Source organism: Haplochromis burtoni, unplaced genomic scaffold (genome assembly GCF_018398535.1).
Source record: "Haplochromis burtoni strain Fernald_Lab_line unplaced genomic scaffold, NCSU_Asbu1 Contig_34, whole genome shotgun sequence".
NCBI classification, from domain to species: Eukaryota; Metazoa; Chordata; class Actinopteri; order Cichliformes; family Cichlidae; genus Haplochromis; species Haplochromis burtoni.
In genome coordinates this window covers 863,043-881,553 of record NW_024582395.1, presented here as the reverse complement: position 1 = coordinate 881,553, position 18,511 = coordinate 863,043, and the positions used below count along the sequence as shown (strand labels likewise).

General features: G+C 38.4%; 1 protein-coding gene across 1 annotated transcript; it reads left to right on the top strand.

The window, feature by feature from the left end:
• Positions 1-755: 755 nt before the first annotated feature.
• On the top strand, positions 756-17,076 carry hsd17b3 (hydroxysteroid (17-beta) dehydrogenase 3). Its single transcript, XM_005918992.3, has 11 exons — positions 756-1,013; positions 10,898-10,944; positions 11,168-11,243; positions 11,355-11,462; positions 12,264-12,331; positions 12,842-12,886; positions 13,611-13,645; positions 13,781-13,862; positions 13,948-14,013; positions 14,148-14,297; positions 14,389-17,076. The coding sequence occupies exons 1-11, from the start codon at positions 863-865 to the stop codon at positions 14,494-14,496; spliced, it is 936 nt and encodes a 311-aa protein (XP_005919054.1). The 5' UTR covers positions 756-862; the 3' UTR covers positions 14,497-17,076.
• Positions 17,077-18,511: the final 1,435 nt, after the last annotated feature.

Below are 18,511 nucleotides of genomic sequence, written 5' to 3'. Positions count from 1 at the left end.
ATATTTGTGTGGAAAATGCTGGTCAAATAGCCTTTAATGTGTTCTGGGCAATAAGCAGACATATTACAGACATATCACTTAAGTATCTGAGAAAGTACAAGTACTGTGAGAAACTAGTTCGCCTTTTTGCACATAGCCCATTGTCAGGTGACATGCAGAACATGTTTTTCCACACAGTTATCTAACTGTAAATCATAGTGACACTAATCCCTATCAGTCTTCGTTTGAATTTCGGTGGCCATTTCACTGAAGGCTGTGTATTAACTGGGATAACTTACAATTATGGTACACATGTCAAGAAAAAAGCTTTCTAGACATTATAACGACAAGAAAGATGATCACTTTTGACAAACAATGGATTTGTTGATACAAACAGAATAGAAGAGAAATATCCTTTATTGTCCCTCGTTGGGAAATTCACGTGTTACAGCAGCAAAGTGAAAGGCAGACAGAACTTGCAGATTCAAGTAAAGAATATCAAATAAAAAATGAGAAATGACAATTTTACAAATACTTGATCAGACATTGCAGTGCTAAAGGTGAGTGAGACTTTTTTTAAATGAAAATGAAGTCATAATGCAGCTGCTCAGAACACAATCAGATTTAATTACACACTTAGCACTCTTCCATACCTACCAGCCTAAGTTTGTGTGCGTGTGTGTGTGTGTGTGTGTGTGTGTGTGTGTGTGAGTGTGGGTGTGTGTGTGACTGTCTGCCTGTCTGTGTGTATATTGAGATGTTCTTTAAATGGGAGGATCCTGTTCCTCGTTCCCTCTTTGAGTCAGTCTTTCCCGCTGAACAAAAACGTTTCTCTCACAGACTCACAGACACTTGACTCCTGAGCCTTCTGTACCAGAGAAGCATGGATTTCATGGAACTCTTTTTCATTGCTCTTGGTACTGGAGTTGTGGTGTACTATGGAGTGAGGCTACTGCTTTTCAGTAGGATGCTTTTTCCAAAACTGTGGTTTCCACTGCCAAAAACTTTTTTCACCTCAATGGGAGAGTGGGCAGGTGAGCAGCATGTTTATGCATGTCCACATGTATGCGTTTGTGCTGTGCGTGTCTGTGCCATGTGTAATGAATACCATACAATCTTCAGTAGGTCATGCTATGATAAATAAATCCTGGAACTTCAGTAGGTTACGTAGTATCAAGCCAACATAGGTATCACGTTTTGTGATACAACACTACATTTATGTGTATACTGTATGTAATTAGAACTTTTAAATGACTACATTATTTGAATTAATTAATAAGCCAAAGTGTACATGGCAGAATCTGCAAGTGCCATGAACACTAAGCAGTGAAAGTGATTTAGTTGATCAACTTGTGTGTAAAAGTGCATTTAGTAGGTCACAATAGAGTGAGTCCCCTGCCCAAACTTGTTTTAACATTTCAACGTTACACAAGATTGCGCTTGTGCGCTGATATACCCAAAGGAGGCAAGTCCCGACACTTAAAATACTTCTTTTTTATATACTTGCAGGGCAGCTGATATATGTACAGAAAACACAATTCAAATTCAATATCAAAATGTATGGAACATCAAGCATAAACTGCATGTTTTTCACATAACATCCATTCTGAGATGAGCAAAATGATCCGCGTCATCATAGTTGACATTGGAAAAAAGCTGCATAACGACAAGTCATACCTGTGTGACTAGTTTAACAGGAAGAACTTGGTATAGTACAGGGAGTCAGAAATATTCCTCTACCTTACCACACTATAGCCTACTCTTCCGAAAAATGTAAAGAAAATATAACAACTACATTTATTTTATACACAATTACATGTAGTGATAAGCTTACTGACAAAATGCACCATATTCCATTCATTTTCAAACTTGTAATAATTTAGATTGGCATGTAGTTGTGTAAAAAGGGCTGTTAAAGTGCAAATTATGATACGCAAATTATATATGCAAACTGTTTCTAATTAAGAACAGGAAAAACATTTTCAGATTTCAAGAACAGACAAGTAAAGCCAAACCTTCGGGTTGAAAATGGCAAATTACTGTTGAAGGTTTGATTTAAACCAATCATGTTTTTCAGTGTTTTCCCAAAACATTTTACCCTGAAGTGTTTTTGTAGTGAGTGGATATACAGGATTAAGAATAATAAGCAGGAAGCTTTTACATTCGAAGTGGGTACAACAAATCTAACTTAAACACTCCAAATGAAACTACAGAATAGAGTCAACTTAAAGGCGGCTGAGGAAATGAGCAAATACTTGCTCTCTTGTCAATCTCCTTGTGACATTCCTCTGCAGGTCCAGAAGCAGTTTCATTCACTCAAGAGGTTTGCTTTGGCATCTTCTGAAGGGGTTATTCTCTCACAGTGCTCAAAGAAGCCTAATAAAAACACTGGGCTGATCTTGCTTTTCTTCCCAAAGCCCACTTTCCTTCCCACTTTCATTCCATTCCGGCACAGAGGAATAACATCTGAACAGCACGTTCTAGGCTGCATAAATGACACCCCTCTCCAATTATTTCTCCCAATAATTGGAAAGCCCCATTTGTATCCCTCTTCAGACCTTTTAAACATTTTTAGTTTCAAGAAGCCTAAGCGGTGTTGTGCATGTGCATGGATCTATTGATAACAAAGAATAAGTTACTCAAATGGCAATGCCCCATTTTTTAGAAGCTCACAAATAATTAGGACAATTAACTATTTCACTGTCAGGTGAGGCATTTACTTTTTTTCTTTCATAATAATTAGGCAGATAAGAGATGTGGGCTTTTCAAATATAAGTGCTGTACTTGTATTTGGTAGCTGTCCACCAATAAGATGTCAGTGCAAGTGAAGGAGGGAATCACTAGGCTGAACAACCAAAACAAGCTTGCCAGAGAGACACTAAAAATGCAGGAGTAACCTAACCATCAGTTGTGAAGGCACTGGGCAGCTCAGCAGCACCCAAACACAACATCTAACCAAGGTAAGAACACTTTTAAGGTGGTACGTGAATCATCATCAAGAGGTACAATCAAGAGATGCTTTCATGAATGTAATTACAGAGGGTTTACACCGAGATGCAAATCACTGGTCATACACAGAAACAGTAAGGCCAAAAAACATCTAGCAGAGCCTGCAAACCAGATAGATGAAACTCAACTTAACTTGTACCAGAACGATAGCAAGGGAAACTGCTCGTGATTTGAAGCATACCGCCTTATCTGACAAAGATGGTAAATGGTAAATGGCCTGCATTTGTATAGCGCTTTACTCAGTCCCTAAGGACCCCAAAGCGCTTTACACTACATTCAGTCATTCACCCATTCACACACACATTCACACACTGGTGATGGTAAGCTACATTGTAGCCACAGCTGCCCTGGGGCGCACTGACAGAGGCGAGGCTGCCTGACACTGGCGCCACCTGACCAGGTAGGGGCATTATTACGACATGTGTGTGTATGGTTCTAATTGTGAGTGAATCACTATTGTTTACTGATAATGTGACTGATAAATGTAGAAGGATGAATTATTTAGTGTGCAGGGCTATACGCTCTGCTTAGATTCAGCCATGTGCTGCATAACCTATCAGGCAGTGCAAATAGATAATGACCCAAAGCATGTTGCAAAAGCAACCCAAGAGTTTCTCAAGCCAAAGTAATGGGATACTCTTCAATAGACAAATAATTCATTTGATATTAGTCAAATAGAGCATGTTTTTTAGTTACTGAAAATAAAATCTGAAGGTAGAGAGAAAAGCAAACTGAATGTAGTTGCAGTTAAGGCCTGAGCAAAGCATTAACATCTGGTGATGTCCACAAGATTTCAATATAACTTAAAATGATCTTAGTTTGTCCAGCTTTTTGAGTTTCTAAACACAGGGAACTATGCACAATGACGACTGTGATTCCTAAAAGTTAAACCACTTGAATTAAAGTTGAAATTCTGCCCTTAAATCACATTTATGTTATTTGATTTAATATCCGCTGCGCTGGTGGACAGAGGCAACATTGCAAACACTGTGTCTAAACATTGTGTCATCCTTCAGTATTTATTTACTCAAATGGTAAATGGTAAATGGCCTGTATTTGTATAGCGCTTTACACATCCAGTCACCCACCCATTCACACACACATTCACACACTGGTGATGGCAAGCTACTCAACTCTGACAATAGAGTACAATGAACTCACTGTGACATATTAAAGTGAAGTAACTGTGGCGAGCTTTGTGAGACCACACAGTTTTTGTATAAAGTGGACAAATATGGCACTTAGAAACACTGTTAACAATGGGGACAAATAGACTTTCTATTCCCTTGTTGCCCTTGTTGAGTGCATAGGCTCAACATTAATTTAATATTGGAAAATGTCTTAAGTTGGCTTCCAGTTTTACTATCCTGCTGGCTTTTAAATGACAGTCTTTCTTGCTGCATCACTCTCACACAACAGCACATTTGTCTTTGAAGAGAAGCCTCCACAGGCTGCTGCAGTTCACAGAGCTCATTTGCATAAAGGAAAATGTCACAGTCATGTCTGGTTTCAAATTATTTTGGGCATGTTGATTTTATTCAGTTTGTCACAGAGAAATCCATTTTTTTTTATAACCAAATGTTATATACCTACATAATGCTGTGTTTCTTCACTCTCAGAAAAATAATGGTTCTTAAATGGTTCTTTTTAAAGACTCTATGGTTCTTCAAAGAACATTACCAGCTAAGGACCCTTTTAATTTATGAAAATGTTGTTTCATATTTTTCATTAAATATCACAAATAGATTTTAAATATATTGTAGTGGGCTAGGGGAAAGGGCCGCTGGCTAGAGGACAACTTAGAACACGTATATCTGATGTTAACGTGTTCTAAGTTGTATTGTTGTAATGGCAGTTACAGTTATCAGGTGTTGATTTGCCATTTTTGTGTAAAATTACAGCTGCTGTGTTTTCTGTGTTTGGTGTAGCCAGCGGAGCACTGTGAGTTAGACTGCTGTGTCCGTTTACCACCTCTCACTGCTGTGGTGTATGACGGAGCGATCCTAATTAAAGGCTTTGCTCGCTGTAGCTTAGCTTTACAGCTAATGCAGGAATAGCAAGTTGAATACGGAAGTCTTCGTCTCCTACTTGTCTGAGCTTGCCACAATATTGTTTTGTTTAAGTTATTTGAAGGAAATGACACAGAAGAGTGATTTTCCTGTGACTGGCTCAGGTTTGAGTAACAGTGGAAATCATGAATTACAGATGCTGCAATCTGCAAAAAGGTGGACTATAATTAAATTGTGAAGGGACAAGAAGTTGTTCTTGGGTTAGACATCTTTAATAATCTATTGAAGTAATACACTAAAGGACCAGGGGTGAAGCTCTAGTGTAGCTGTCTGTCATTTTTGTTGCAGTACATGTCATTTAGAAGCTTTCTCTTGAAATATTATGGTGCTGACCAGCAAAGGGTAGCTGAGATGTTATTCTTTCCTCATGACTTCCAGCCCTTCCAGTGCTGCAGTGTCAACAGAGGCGTTTAATCCTCTCATTGTGTTATGGGCGTGCAAAAGGACATCCTTTGAGCTGAACATTTCTGCACAGGAAGGCCGATAAATGTCCAGCTCCAAGTTGGCTCATTTAGAAGAAACATGCTCATTCTAAATGTGCGACTGTTTTTATGGTCTGAAAAACAAAGTATTTCCCCAAGCGAAAATTGTTTTTATGGATGAAATACTACAAAGAATTTCTCAGAATCAACTGAACCCGTTCAGTTCATGTTGATAGTACAGATATAGACATACATCAACAAATCAAGAAAACAAGTGATCTGCTCTGCTAGTTTGCCAAAAAATATTAAAATTCATGTGGATTAACAAGAATCAGACAACTGTAGTAAGAAGTGTTGGTCAAGTTACTTGAAAAAAGTAATCAGTAACTAATTACTGATTACTTCCCCCAAAAAGTAATCCCGTTACTTTACTGATTACTTATTTTCAAAAGTAATTAATTACTTAGTTACTTAGTTACTTTTTAAAAACACGATTTACAACCTGAATAGGTGATAAAGCGATAGATCTTTCAGCCCAATTCTACTTTTTCTGCATAATCCATCATACAAAATGTAATCAAATGGAAAAGTCTCTTTTTAAAACTTGTTTTATTAGTTTTAATCTTTTAACTTTATGCATCAAGCAAAAATTTAATTATATGCAACATTCTCTGACTGGAAGAAATTTGTTTAACATTTAAACTTATTTTCTGCACATTCCAGCACATAAAATATTTTTTTTTGTGTGTTTACACTCACTCTTTCAAATAGATGCAAGTAAAACACAGCAGAAAATAAATAACATCAAAGACTAGCGGTCCTGTTGCTCTATTTTCACCTGTAAAGCAGGAGTGGCGTAGGCGGAGGTTTACCCGGTCAGTGGAAGAATCCGCGAGTTTCTCTGTGAGTTTCCCATTACGTCATAGCGCACTCGGTGCTTGCTTGGAAGTTTAGGGGTTTTTCGCTGTAAAAAGAAGTTTTCTTCCCACGCACAACGGACACTAATGTTTTTGTCACTTTTTATGGAATCAAACTCAAAGTAAGGTCAGTACTTCCACGCTTTAAACGCTGCACGCTCATACTCTCTCCCGCACTCGATATGATCCATTGTTGATCTGCACACAGCTGTTGTCACTGTCATGAGACATTCTCGCAAAAAAATCACGGTTTTAGTAACGCAGTAACGCAGCGTTACTACGGGAAAGTAACAGTAATCTAATTACCGTTTTTGCAATAGTAATCCCTTACTTTACTCGTTACCTGAAAAAAGTAATCAGATTACAGTAATGCGTTACAAGTAACGCGTTACTGCCCATCTCTGGTAGTAAGTCAGCTTATGAACGTAAATGACAACTTTGCACAAATATTACAAATACTATAACCTTAGTGGAACAATTTCCCTACAGTGCAGCTTACTTGCAGCAGCTGTCCTTTGCAAGTCCTTTGCTGTTGCGTCAGTAAAAACATTTGGTGTAGATACTCTGCCAAATCAAGCATGGGGAGCTACTTGCTATGGCGACCCCTTGTGAAAAAAACCTTCCCTAATCCATCCATCCATCCGAGATGGCTTTCTTTGTTTATCTTTTAATTTTAAGAAGCATCAGTGCAGTATAGTTTTGTGGAGGTCCTGCATAAAAATATGCTGAAATTATTTATTGCATCTTGTAATGTCTTGATGCATCCAGGTAAGGAAATTCCAAAAAGTTGATTCTGTTCATCTGGACATAGCGTTTTCAGTGTTATTTCTTCAGTATCAGCTGACTGCAATTTTTTCCACCCTTATAAACAGTACATTTGCGTAATGACTATAACTGTCGTGGTTGGTCCTGGGTCATTTTGACCCAGCGCCCCCCTTTTTCTTTTCTTTTTTCGGTTTTAAGTTCATTTGTTACTCTAAGGAGTTAGTCTATGGGTCCTTAGTTGTTCAGTTTGGATTTCCCCTCGTGTCTTTACCCCCCTTTGTCCCCCTCTGTGTACTGGAGTTCTGGTGCCTTGTTTTCCCCTCCTTGTGTTCTATTCCATGTTTCCCCAGGCCGTCATGTCTGTGCTCTCCCTCCTGCTCCTCAGTGTTCTCTCTTCCCCCCAGTCTGCGTCTCTGTGTATTTCCTGTTTTATTGTGAAGGTCCGTGTCTTATGTCAGTGTGTTCAGCTCACGTTTCCCCTGTCTCATCAGGTCAATTAGGTTCAGCCCTCCTGTTTGCCATTCTGCATTTTCCTCTGTGTGTATTTATAGTGTGTGCTCATCGCTGGTTTGTCTGTGTTACCTCCACGTGTCATCCCGTGTTCCACCACAGATGTTTTCCTCTGAGTTATGGTTTCATATTTGTTTAGGTTTGTTCTTAGTTTCCGTCCATCCCATCTCTGTTCTGTCTGTATTATCAGAATATAAAGTGCCTTTATATTGTTGAGATTTGGCGCTATATAAATAATATTGTCTCCTGGGTGAGGTGTTCCGGGCATGTCCCATCGGGGGCAGGCCCTGAAGCAGACACAGGACACGCTGGAGAGATTACAGTGGCTTGCAAAAGTATTCGGCCCCCTTGAACTTTCCCACATGTTGTCACATTACAGCTACAAACATGAATCAATTTTATTGGAATTCCACGTGAAAGACCAATACAAAGTGGTGTACACGTGAGAAGTGGAACGAAAATCATACATGATTCCAAACATTTTTTACAAATAAATAACTGAAAGTGGGGTGTGCGTAATTATTCAGCCCCCTTTGGTCTGAGTGCAGTCAGTTGCCCATAGACATTGCCTGATGAGTGCTAATGACTAAATAGAGTGCACCTGTGTGTAATCTAATGTCAGTACAAATACAGCTGCTCTGTGACGGCCTCAGAGGTTGTCTAAGAGAATATTGGGAGCAACAACACCATGAAGTCCAAAGAACACACCAGACAGGTCAGGGATAAAGTTATTGAGAAATTTAAAGCAGGCTTAGGCTACAAAAAGATTTCCCAAGCCTTGAACATCCCACGGAGCACTGTTCAAGCGATCATTCAGAAATGGAAGGAGTATGGCACAACTGTAAACCTACCAAGACAAGGCCGTCCACCTAAACTCACAGGCCGAACAAGGAGAGCGCTGATCAGAAATGCAGCCAAGAGGCCCATGGTGACTCTGGACGAGCTGCAGAGATCTACAGCTCAGGTGGGGGAATTTGTCTGTCAAATATGGTGGTGGCAGCATCATGCTCTGGGGGTGCTTCTCTTCAGCAGGGACAGGGAAGCTGGTCAGAGTTGATGGGAAGATGGATGGAGCCAAATACAGGGCAATCTTGGAAGAAAACCTCTTGGAGTCTGCAAAAGACTTGAGACTGGGGCGGAGGTTCACCTTCCAGCAGGACAACGACCCTAAACATAAAGCCAGGGCAACAATGGAATGGTTTAAAACAAAACATATCCATGTGTTAGAATGGCCCAGTCAAAGTCCAGATCTAAATCCAATCGAGAATCTGTGGCAAGATCTGAAAACTGCTGTTCACAAACGCTGTCCATCTAATCTGACTGAGCTGGAGCTGTTTTGCAAAGAAGAATGGGCAAGATTTCAGTCTCTAGATGTGCAAAGCTGGTAGAGACATACCCTAAAAGACTGGCAGCTGTAATTGCAGCAAAAGGTGGTTCTACAAAGTATTGACTCAGGGGGCTGAATAATTACGCACACCCCACTTTTCAGTTATTTATTTGTAAAAAATGTTTGGAATCATGTATGATTTTCGTTCCACTTCTCACGTGTACACCACTTTGTATTGGTCTTTCACGTGGAATTCCAATAAAATTGATTCATGTTTGTGGCTGTAATGTGACAAAATGTGGAAAAGTTCAAGGGGGCCGAATACTTTTGCAAGCCACTGACTGAATACCTGTTAGGACCATTTGCCTGAGCATTTATAGTTTTCTTTCCAGATAATCACTAAATGGATTTTGTGCTTGTGTGTGCTTAGTTGATGTTCTTTTATAAAGCGGATGTGTTTACTAATGTTAGAGTAATAATCCTTATCTTCTCCTGGGGCATAGTGCAGATGATCACAGTTTTAGTGCCTCTCCCTTTAAGAACGCACTCTTCGAGTTTTGTTTTGTTTTGTACTGATTGCTCCATGCAAACATTGAGAATCACACACAACTCACTTTGAACTTACCATAAGTGGGCTGGTACAAAGAAACTCCCATTTCTGTCAGTCGAAGGAAGTTTAACAACAGAAATTTGTATTATAGATGAATATAAAAAAAAAGTGGATTTTCTTTCTGTCATCTAATTGTTTATTTAATTATTTGATGCAGGATGAATAGACATGAGGGACGTCTTTATCAACAGGAAACATTATAAAACTTATTTGAAAAAACTAAAATTTCCAATGCCATCCAGTGGGCCAAATTGCAGTTTTTGCTGAGCCAATTCTGGTCCTTAGGCCTTGTGTTTGACTCTCCTGGCTTAGAGCATTTAGAGCAGTCTGAAACTTGAGCTTTTGGTTCACTGCGGTAACTTTTACTTATGTTGACTATATTATTTAAAACTTTGATCATGTTTAACATGAGCACCATATATTAAAATCAAAACGTCCACTTCTCATCACATAACCTCACCACACATGCTCAGTTTGGTTATTTGTGCTGTTTCATTGTCTTTAATGTAGTTCTTAAGTTGATATAATTAGTTTGTTTTTTTTTTAGTTGAGTATGTATATCTACATGTTAAAGCCCTATTTGAACATACTGCTGCCTGTTTGTGTATACTGTGGTTTTCACTAAAGAAGAAATATAAATGACAAAACTTAGCGGATTGCATTTCATAAAACGGAGGCTCAATGTGAGGTTTCTTTGTCATTTGATACTTTCCTAATTAAGTAGTAAAAGTGTGAATTCAATTTATTTGTTCAGCTGAACAAATTAAAACGGAGGCTTAATTTCAGTTCCTGTTTCAGTAGTTAATAGGCAGTGTCACATTACTCATTTCCCCCCTGTGCTAACAACACTTCAAACCATGGGATCTTTTTAATGTTTTAATGGCTTTACACAATTTTCTCAGTGCTGTAAAACATAATTAGATATGAATTCTCATTTAGGCCTGAAAACGGTGATGAAAACAGCCTGTGGTCTTTGTAATAAGGGCCAGGAGGAAATGGGAGAGCAGTGAACACTCAGAAACAAGCTGTTCCCATCAGTTCTTTATCACACCAGGGGAACATGCTGTTTTAGCACAGTTTGTACAAACAGAATGGAGTGAGGATTAAACTAATGTAAACAAATAATAAAACAATCCTGGGATTTGGCTGAAAGCAGAGGAAGATGGGTAAGGCAGTGCATTACTGTACTGTTCTGTGCAGTACAGTGCCTCTAGTGGTCAGAATGGAAACTGCAGGAGATTTGATGAGGGATTCATTTGTAATTTTCAGTCTCTCCATCCTCCTTTCAGTGGTGACTGGTTCTTCAGAGGGAATAGGAAGAGCATATGCATTTGCAGTAAGTGACTGTTTAAATAACTCTGCTTGTGTTCTCATAAAACAAAACGAATACACATACTGTACATAATATCTTTTTATATTTTAGCAAATACTTATATGTATAATAATTTGAAATGAGCACACCATAGTTAAACTACTGTTCCTTTGAGGCACACTTGCTACTTTTTGCTGTGTAACTGTGTTTTCATATGTACTTTTCCACTATCGCTATTGCATCTCAGCTAGCTCAGCGGGGAATGAACATTGTAGTCATGAGCAGAACCAAAACAAAACTGGATCAAGTGGCTAAAGAGATAGGTATCTATGTGCATGTTTTATTTACTTTGCTTCCTAAAATGTATGATATCTGCTAATATGCTGTTGATCCAGGCAAACGGTGCACAATATTTGTCTTTTCATTGTTCACAGGAGAAGCCACAGGGCAGAGGGTGAAAGTGATAGCAACAGATTTTACCAAAGAAAATATCTTTAGTGAAATTGAAGAGCAACTGAAGGACCTCAACATAGGAGTTTTAGGTGAGCTTTTATTTGTGCCTCCATACAAAATCCAGTTCCAAAAAAGATGGCATGCTGCGTAAATAGAAACACAATCCAATGATTTGCAAATCTCATGAGCCCATATTTTATTTACAACAAAACATCTTCATTTTTAAAACACCATTTTAAGAAAAACATTAGCTTTTAAGCACTAAGCTGGGGCAGAGCCATGTTTACTGCAATGTAGCAGCCCCTCTTCTTTTAAGAACAATTTGTAAATCTGCTGATTTTACAGACTGTGGAATTTTGGGAGATAAATGTTGTTCCATGTTTTGTCCGATATAGGATTCTAGCTGCTCAACAGCCCTGGATCTCCTTTGTCATACTTTTTTGGTGAAAGTTATGGAAGATCGGCAGGCCTGTCAGCACCCAGACAATGCAGTTGTAGTTGATGCAGAATCGAGTTGATCAATATTTTGCTGGAACATGCAAAGATTTCCCCCAAAAAAGACAACCAACCTGTTACCGATCAATCTAATCAGCCGCAAAACATTCCTCCAGTTGTTTCTTTTTAGTATCATTTACTTTTCCAGCCTTTTGCTGCCACCATTCCAACATTTTTGAGACATGTCATTCACAGTGAGCTAACACTATTCATGAAATGGTCATTTTAAACATTCAACATATTTTTTCTATGTTCAACTGTAAATGAAACACAAATTTATAAAAATTTGCAAATCAACACAGGCACTTTGTGTTTAGAGACGAAAAATGGGGGAAAAAACCCTAATTATTGAAGAAAATAATATCAGTTATTTTCCGCGCTTTTTTCTACCCCAGTCAACAATGTAGGAACGCTGCCTTGCTTCATTCCCTACAGATTCCTTGAGAATGATGAGCTGGACAAGGTCAGTAGTACCTCAGCAGCTTATACTTAAAGGTGTTTAGTTTTTTGTGTATATGTACAAGCACATTATGTTTATATTTGTTGTTCCTTATTAAAACCCATTGATGATTAGGCTCTAAAAAAATCATCCATGCTCACCTGCTAGCTGTGATTTCTGTATGACTCTCTTTATGGCTTTGGCAGATATAATAGCATCACCTGCATATGTGTGCAAATGTATAATAAACAGATCCAGGACCTTGTGCGCGACTCCATGTACAATAAGTAAAAACAAAAAAAGAAAATACCACTACAACATTATGACTAACTATAGATTGTTTGGATTGACCCCATTTGCATAATTATTACTTTTATTGGTAGTAAGTTTGACAGCAGATAGCATCCTGATGTTGAACCTCAGAGGGTTCAGTTTATAATAACATGTTTTTAGAAGATCATTTTAGCTCCAAATACATTTCTTTAGATATAAATAAAGAAATGATCTGAGACCCATGTTCATCTATGTTTTCAGACAATTACCAAAGTGATAAACTGCAATGTGAAGACGATGGCCAAGGTAAGATCATAGTTTTATTGTTACTACAAAACAATGAATTTAAGGTCATATTGATTGTTTATTGATGAAGACAGTATATAATCATCAGTATAATCTGAGAGGGTTTGCCAGTAAAGGAAGCGCACGTAAAGGATTTTGTAGAGCAGGGTTGTCAAAGTGGCACATACAGCCCACTATGATCTTAAGTGGGCCAGATCAATGAACTTCCCCTTTCTGTCATTTTAAAGAAGTTTAAAACAGATTCCTGAGATATGGAAGTATGATTTCAGCAGTATGTCTCAGTTTTCTACATAAAAACGACATAAAGTAATAAATTAAATTACAGACAAAGTTTCGGTAGCTTCACCCAGACTGTCCTGTAATTATAAAGCACAAAGTTTTTGTTAATTTGCAAAAAATGTTCTTTGTTTATTATCTTTTTTTTACTGTGCACCCAAACATTTTTTTTATAGTTAATAGTGAATGAACGGGGACTTCTCTGTTATTTACATACTTTTGTATAGAGTTAAAATATACTTAAAACTCCACATTTTATGCCATCCTTTACATTTTCTAAAGCTGTCCAGTGGTCGGATTGGAGTCTTTGCCGGCCCAGTTCTGGTCCCCAGGCATTTTGTTTGACACCCCTGTTTTTTAAGGATTATTTGTATTGTTCTAAAAACAAGTTAATGCTTTTCATTGCTTCATATGACTCAAGTCTGAACTTATTTTCTTTTGTTTCCAGATGTGCAAAATTATTCTCCCAGGCATGGCAAACAGGTTTCCTACCCATGTTTTCTTCATTAGATGTAATGTGTAAAGTGATGGATTATAACATGCTAATTAATACTGAGGTTGTGCTCATAAGTGTTGTTTAATTATTTATATCTGTTTGTATGTTTATTGTATTTATAGAGGGAAAGGGATGATATTGAATGTTTCTTCTGGAATTGCTTCTATCCCATTTCCCATGTACACCCTGTATGCTGCATCAAAGGCAAGTTTCACATCAGCGGCACACTTTTAAGTCTCTCTGCCCAGGCGACGTATGATCCTTCACATTTTAATTTGCGTTCTTATAGGTGTTTGTGGAAAGATTTTCTCAAGGTCTACAAGCTGAATACAAAGATAAGGGGATTATTATCCAGGTATTTTGATCCTCACTCAGACATCATCTCAAGTTTTATGAAACGAAAGCAATTATTTTCTTTAAACTAACTTTAAAGTCTTTTATTTCTTGTCCTCTTGTCCTAAATCTTTCCCTCTCATGCACTGTTTTCAGTCAGTGGCTCCATTCGGGGTATCCACTCGAATGGCTGGGTTCCAAAAAGCTAACATGATAACTTTTTCACCAGAAGACTTTGTAAAATATTCACTGCAGTACGTCAGCGCTGGAGACAAAACAAATGGAAGCATCTGTCATACAGTTCTGGTAAGACTTAGTCACAAACATAATGCCAAAAACTGCCACCAAGAGACTGACCTGCAGTATTGTTTGTATGTGTGTGTGCATGTGTGTACAGGGCTGGTTGCTGCAGACTATTCCACTTAAGATTCTCTATGCAGAACCTATGATGCAAGGCTTACAAGACTACGCCAAGCAAAATCGAATGCAGGCTGGATTGGTCTAAATCAAAAGCCATGTGTGACAGACATGCTGGTGTGCTTCAGATCATAAGTTCTTCTCCCCTTGCTTTTCTTTTTCCATCAACAGGTTAATCTTGTTTTCTTCTGTCCGAAGACTGATTATTTTTTTTTGTGGAGCTATGCAGGTTCGTTTAGATGCTTTCTGGGAAAGTCTTGTTCTTGACTGTAAACAGCGATTTGCATCTTGCTATAAACCCTCTGTGTTTATGTTCATGAAGGCATGTCTTGATTGTAGACTTAGACGCACCTACCACCTTGAGAGTGTTCTCGACCTGGGTTGATGTTGAAAAGGTTTCTTTCTTCCTTTTTTTTGTTTAACCATCAAAATGATTCTGCCATCGCCTACTTTTGTAATCTTTGTGTGGTCTTTCAGGCATTTTGGTGTTCTTAAGCCGGTCAGTGTTTGGTCACTCCTGAAGTTTTTGCTATCTCTCGGATGATTTTGTTTGTTTTTTTTTCAGTCTATGGCCTCCCTTACTTGTACTGACATCTTTGAAATTCCAGTAAACAGTTACTAAATCCACATTCAACACTCAGAATCCGCTTCAGAATAACACTGGAACAGGCCTCGCCTGCCCAATTAATTTTTACAGTTGACTGACAAAACTGGTTGTGTACTAAAAAAAAAAGTTATAACATCTACGCAGTTAATGCATTGCCTTTGTCAAACAGCCCCTGAATTAAAGGTGAAAGTCTGCACTTCCATCACATCTTAATTGTTTGATTTAAAATCCACTGTCATGGTGTATAGAGGCAAAATTGTCTCACTGTCCAAATACTTATGGAACTGTATTAATATGAATGCAGTAGTACTGTCTGAACTGTTTCCATGTAAAACACATGTCTATAAATTACATTCTTAATTTAATCTCCACGTCTTCATCTTATAGGGACTGATGCATGTTGTTTGTTCACTCAAATAAATGAAATATCACCATTGTTGGTTTTAAACAATATTGTTACTGAACAAATGGTGCTTTTCAAGTTTACTTGAGTAATTAGTGTTATTTCATGTAATACTGTGCACTCAAAAACAAGCTTTACAATTTGCTTTAAAAAAAAACCCTCAGGTCAAGTTATTCCACCCAAATGCAAAGTAACTGTTAACTTGCCAAAGCACTGCTTTTTGTTGTAATCAGACTATTACTTATTTATGAGTGTTCTTGTCAATAGAAAAATGATGTCGTGTTTCTCCTTCTTTGCACCTTCAGTTTTACGGTTCAGATATAAATCTCTTACTCCACACAGTTAATAATTCTGATGCAATTCAAGGTTAAAATTTACATAACTTTCTCATACTTGACTAAGCACTGATAGCAGTGACAAATGTGTGCGTGTGTGTGTCTACATATCTTGTAGAGATATGAGTAATAATAATAATAATGACACCTTATCTGCTAAACGGAAGGACCTGTCTTGTTCCATTAATTCACTCCTACACATCCGTACGCACACACACACACACACACACTTTTAACTGTCATTAGCATCCTCTATTCTCCTCTGAGATCAAGAAAACATTTGCTCGCGTGATGGGAAGACGCAATCATCTCAGAATCAGACTCTTTTCTAATCCACAGCAGGAGTTCGGGACAGAGACTTATCAGCTTCTACCTGCATCCTCAGAAATTAGTTTGACAGTGTGCTGCAGACAGCATGATATACACTGTTTAAAGAAAACAAAACCTTCCCTCATCTGTGTATGTATATATGCTGACACGCACAGCTGTTTTAATTAGCATGTGCTTCAGTGATGTCTGACCTAAAAGGGTCACTAATCACACGGAGACAGGGGTGTTTAGACAACCGTGATGAATGATCCTCCCCATGAGAGATAGTGTCGGGAATAAGAAAAAAGAAGGAGTGAGAAGGGGAGGAAGGTCAGAGTGACCCTGAGCTTAGATAGTCTATTCCTAGTCTGAATGTTTAAAAAAAAAGAAAGGAAAATAATGACCTGTTCACAAATCAAAACTCTGTTCTCTTCTCTTGGTATCGATCAATGACTGTAGGAAACATATACACTGATTGGTATGGATATTCATGGTAAGAGAAAATCTCAGAATCTGTGAGCTCATCAGTTTATCTGTAATTGATACATATGACTTTGGTTTTGTAATATATTAAGGCAGAAAATCCTCGATTTCCACTGTGTACATTCACAGCAACTACAAATAGTGTAGGAGCCAAACTCACGTCCACAAAGTCTTTTAAAATTGTCAAATTATCAAAAATGTATTGCTGCCTGATTGATCATCGCGAATAATGGCCGATGGTAAATCAAGTGTGTGGACGCTTTTAACGTATTCCTACCTGAGCTGTTTGTTTTTGTTGCACATCATTGTTCATGGTAAAGCTTCAATCTAACCTGGCCTGGACTGCAGATGTAAATTAGCCGTGTTGTTTAAATTTTTTTAATGTTTTTTTCTTTGGTTTATGTATATTCGTTTACATGTATGAAAGGAAAGAAAAAAGAAAGGAGTATTTATCATACCAACACAAGCAGGGTGAAACAAGAGTAACTAGTAAATCATACTTCATGAAAAATAAAGATGTGTTTTAACTGAGTGATTTGATGTCTTCTCAGAGTTCTCTAAGGTCAACTGAATTTTATTTATGTAGTGTTTTTCATAAATACTACGAGCTGTAATAAATCATTGGAGTGATTTATTATTAATCATTCATCAGGCCCCGTTAGACCCTGAACTTGAGCTGTTAAGAATACGGATGGGTGGATGTTGTGATCGTGTAAAGATTCGTCATGGCCACTAGAGGGCGCGAAATGTAAAGGTTTCATCGTGCCTTGGGATTCCAGAGCTATAGCGCTGCAGCAGAAATCCGGCGATCAAATGTAGTCAAATTACCATTTTTATCACAACACTGTTCCCCGCCACCGGGGATTTCCCATCATGCGTGCTAAATTGAAATATCTGTGTAAATGCATCTACTTTCAAAGCTGCAGTCTGAGCAACGTGTGTGTTACCTGCAGCTGAAATCAAAGGATGTTTACCTGGGTTGTTCAACAGCAGGGACTTTCCTCACCTGGGGTGATCTGCGATTTATGGGTATGGGTGGCAGCACAATTATGACACCTTTTAATTTATAGTTTCCCTTACAAAGCCTCTCTAACGTCAAGTGCGGTTCTCAAAGCTAATATTTCACTTATTTTCCAGACAGTGTGTGGGAGAGCTTTCTACACACGCAGAATGAGGGCTTTAACCATCAGATAGGTCAGATTTTGGTACACATATTAAACCCAGAGTGTCTAAAGCCTCCAGCAGATAATGAATTCATTAAGGAAGGGGCCAAGAAAAAGGTTTTATCGCAGAAGATGACCATGGGTGACATGGGTGGTCAGGGCTCTTGAAGACACCTTCTTGTGTGTACATTTATGTGTGTGTGTGTGTGTGTGTGTGTGTGTGTGTGTGTGTGTGTGTGTGTGTGTGTTGAAGCACGGGTAAGAAAAGGAGAGCCTTTGAGGATGCTCCCTGTGTGACTCCTTTCTCCTCCCTGGACACTGGTTGCGTGTTGTTTCAGTAAACAGAAGGGTCCAAAGATTATCCAAGACAAGCACATTGCCACTGCAGCCCACCCAGAAGCCAAGGTCAGCACTACTAACCTTCAGACACATGCGTAAACTTACACACTAAACCAAGCTCACACACAAAAAAATTCCAGGTTGACTCAAGTGTTTAGTTTGAAACTAGAACTTTATCCACCTTTGTGCTTGCAAAGTAAAACAAAGGTAGCAATTAACCCGGATAAAGGAGTTTTGAAAAAGTCCATACACTTACATACTTGACTGGCCAAACAGCCCAGATGTATATACTATACCTTTAACTCCATGTTGCCTTTTTTGGAGTGATGCTCATCTGTATTGATGGGCAAACATTCATAGAAGCTGAAATATTTCTATGACATAATTACCAATCTTGTTTTTCAGATTTTCTTGCTGAGCCCATGAACATTTAATTCTCACTGATCAGTTCCAGGGGGGGGGGG

Excerpts from the sequence above, each read along its gene's own strand:
- hsd17b3 (XM_005918992.3), top strand. The coding sequence starts at position 863 with ATGGATTTCATGGAACTCTTTTTCATTGCTCTTGGTACTGGAGTTGTG. Across the intron at positions 1,014-10,897 it reads CTCAATGGGAGAGTGGGCAG|TGGTGACTGGTTCTTCAGAG; the intron begins GTGAGCAGCATG and ends TCCTCCTTTCAG. Across the intron at positions 12,332-12,841 it reads AGAATGATGAGCTGGACAAG|ACAATTACCAAAGTGATAAA; the intron begins GTCAGTAGTACC and ends CTATGTTTTCAG.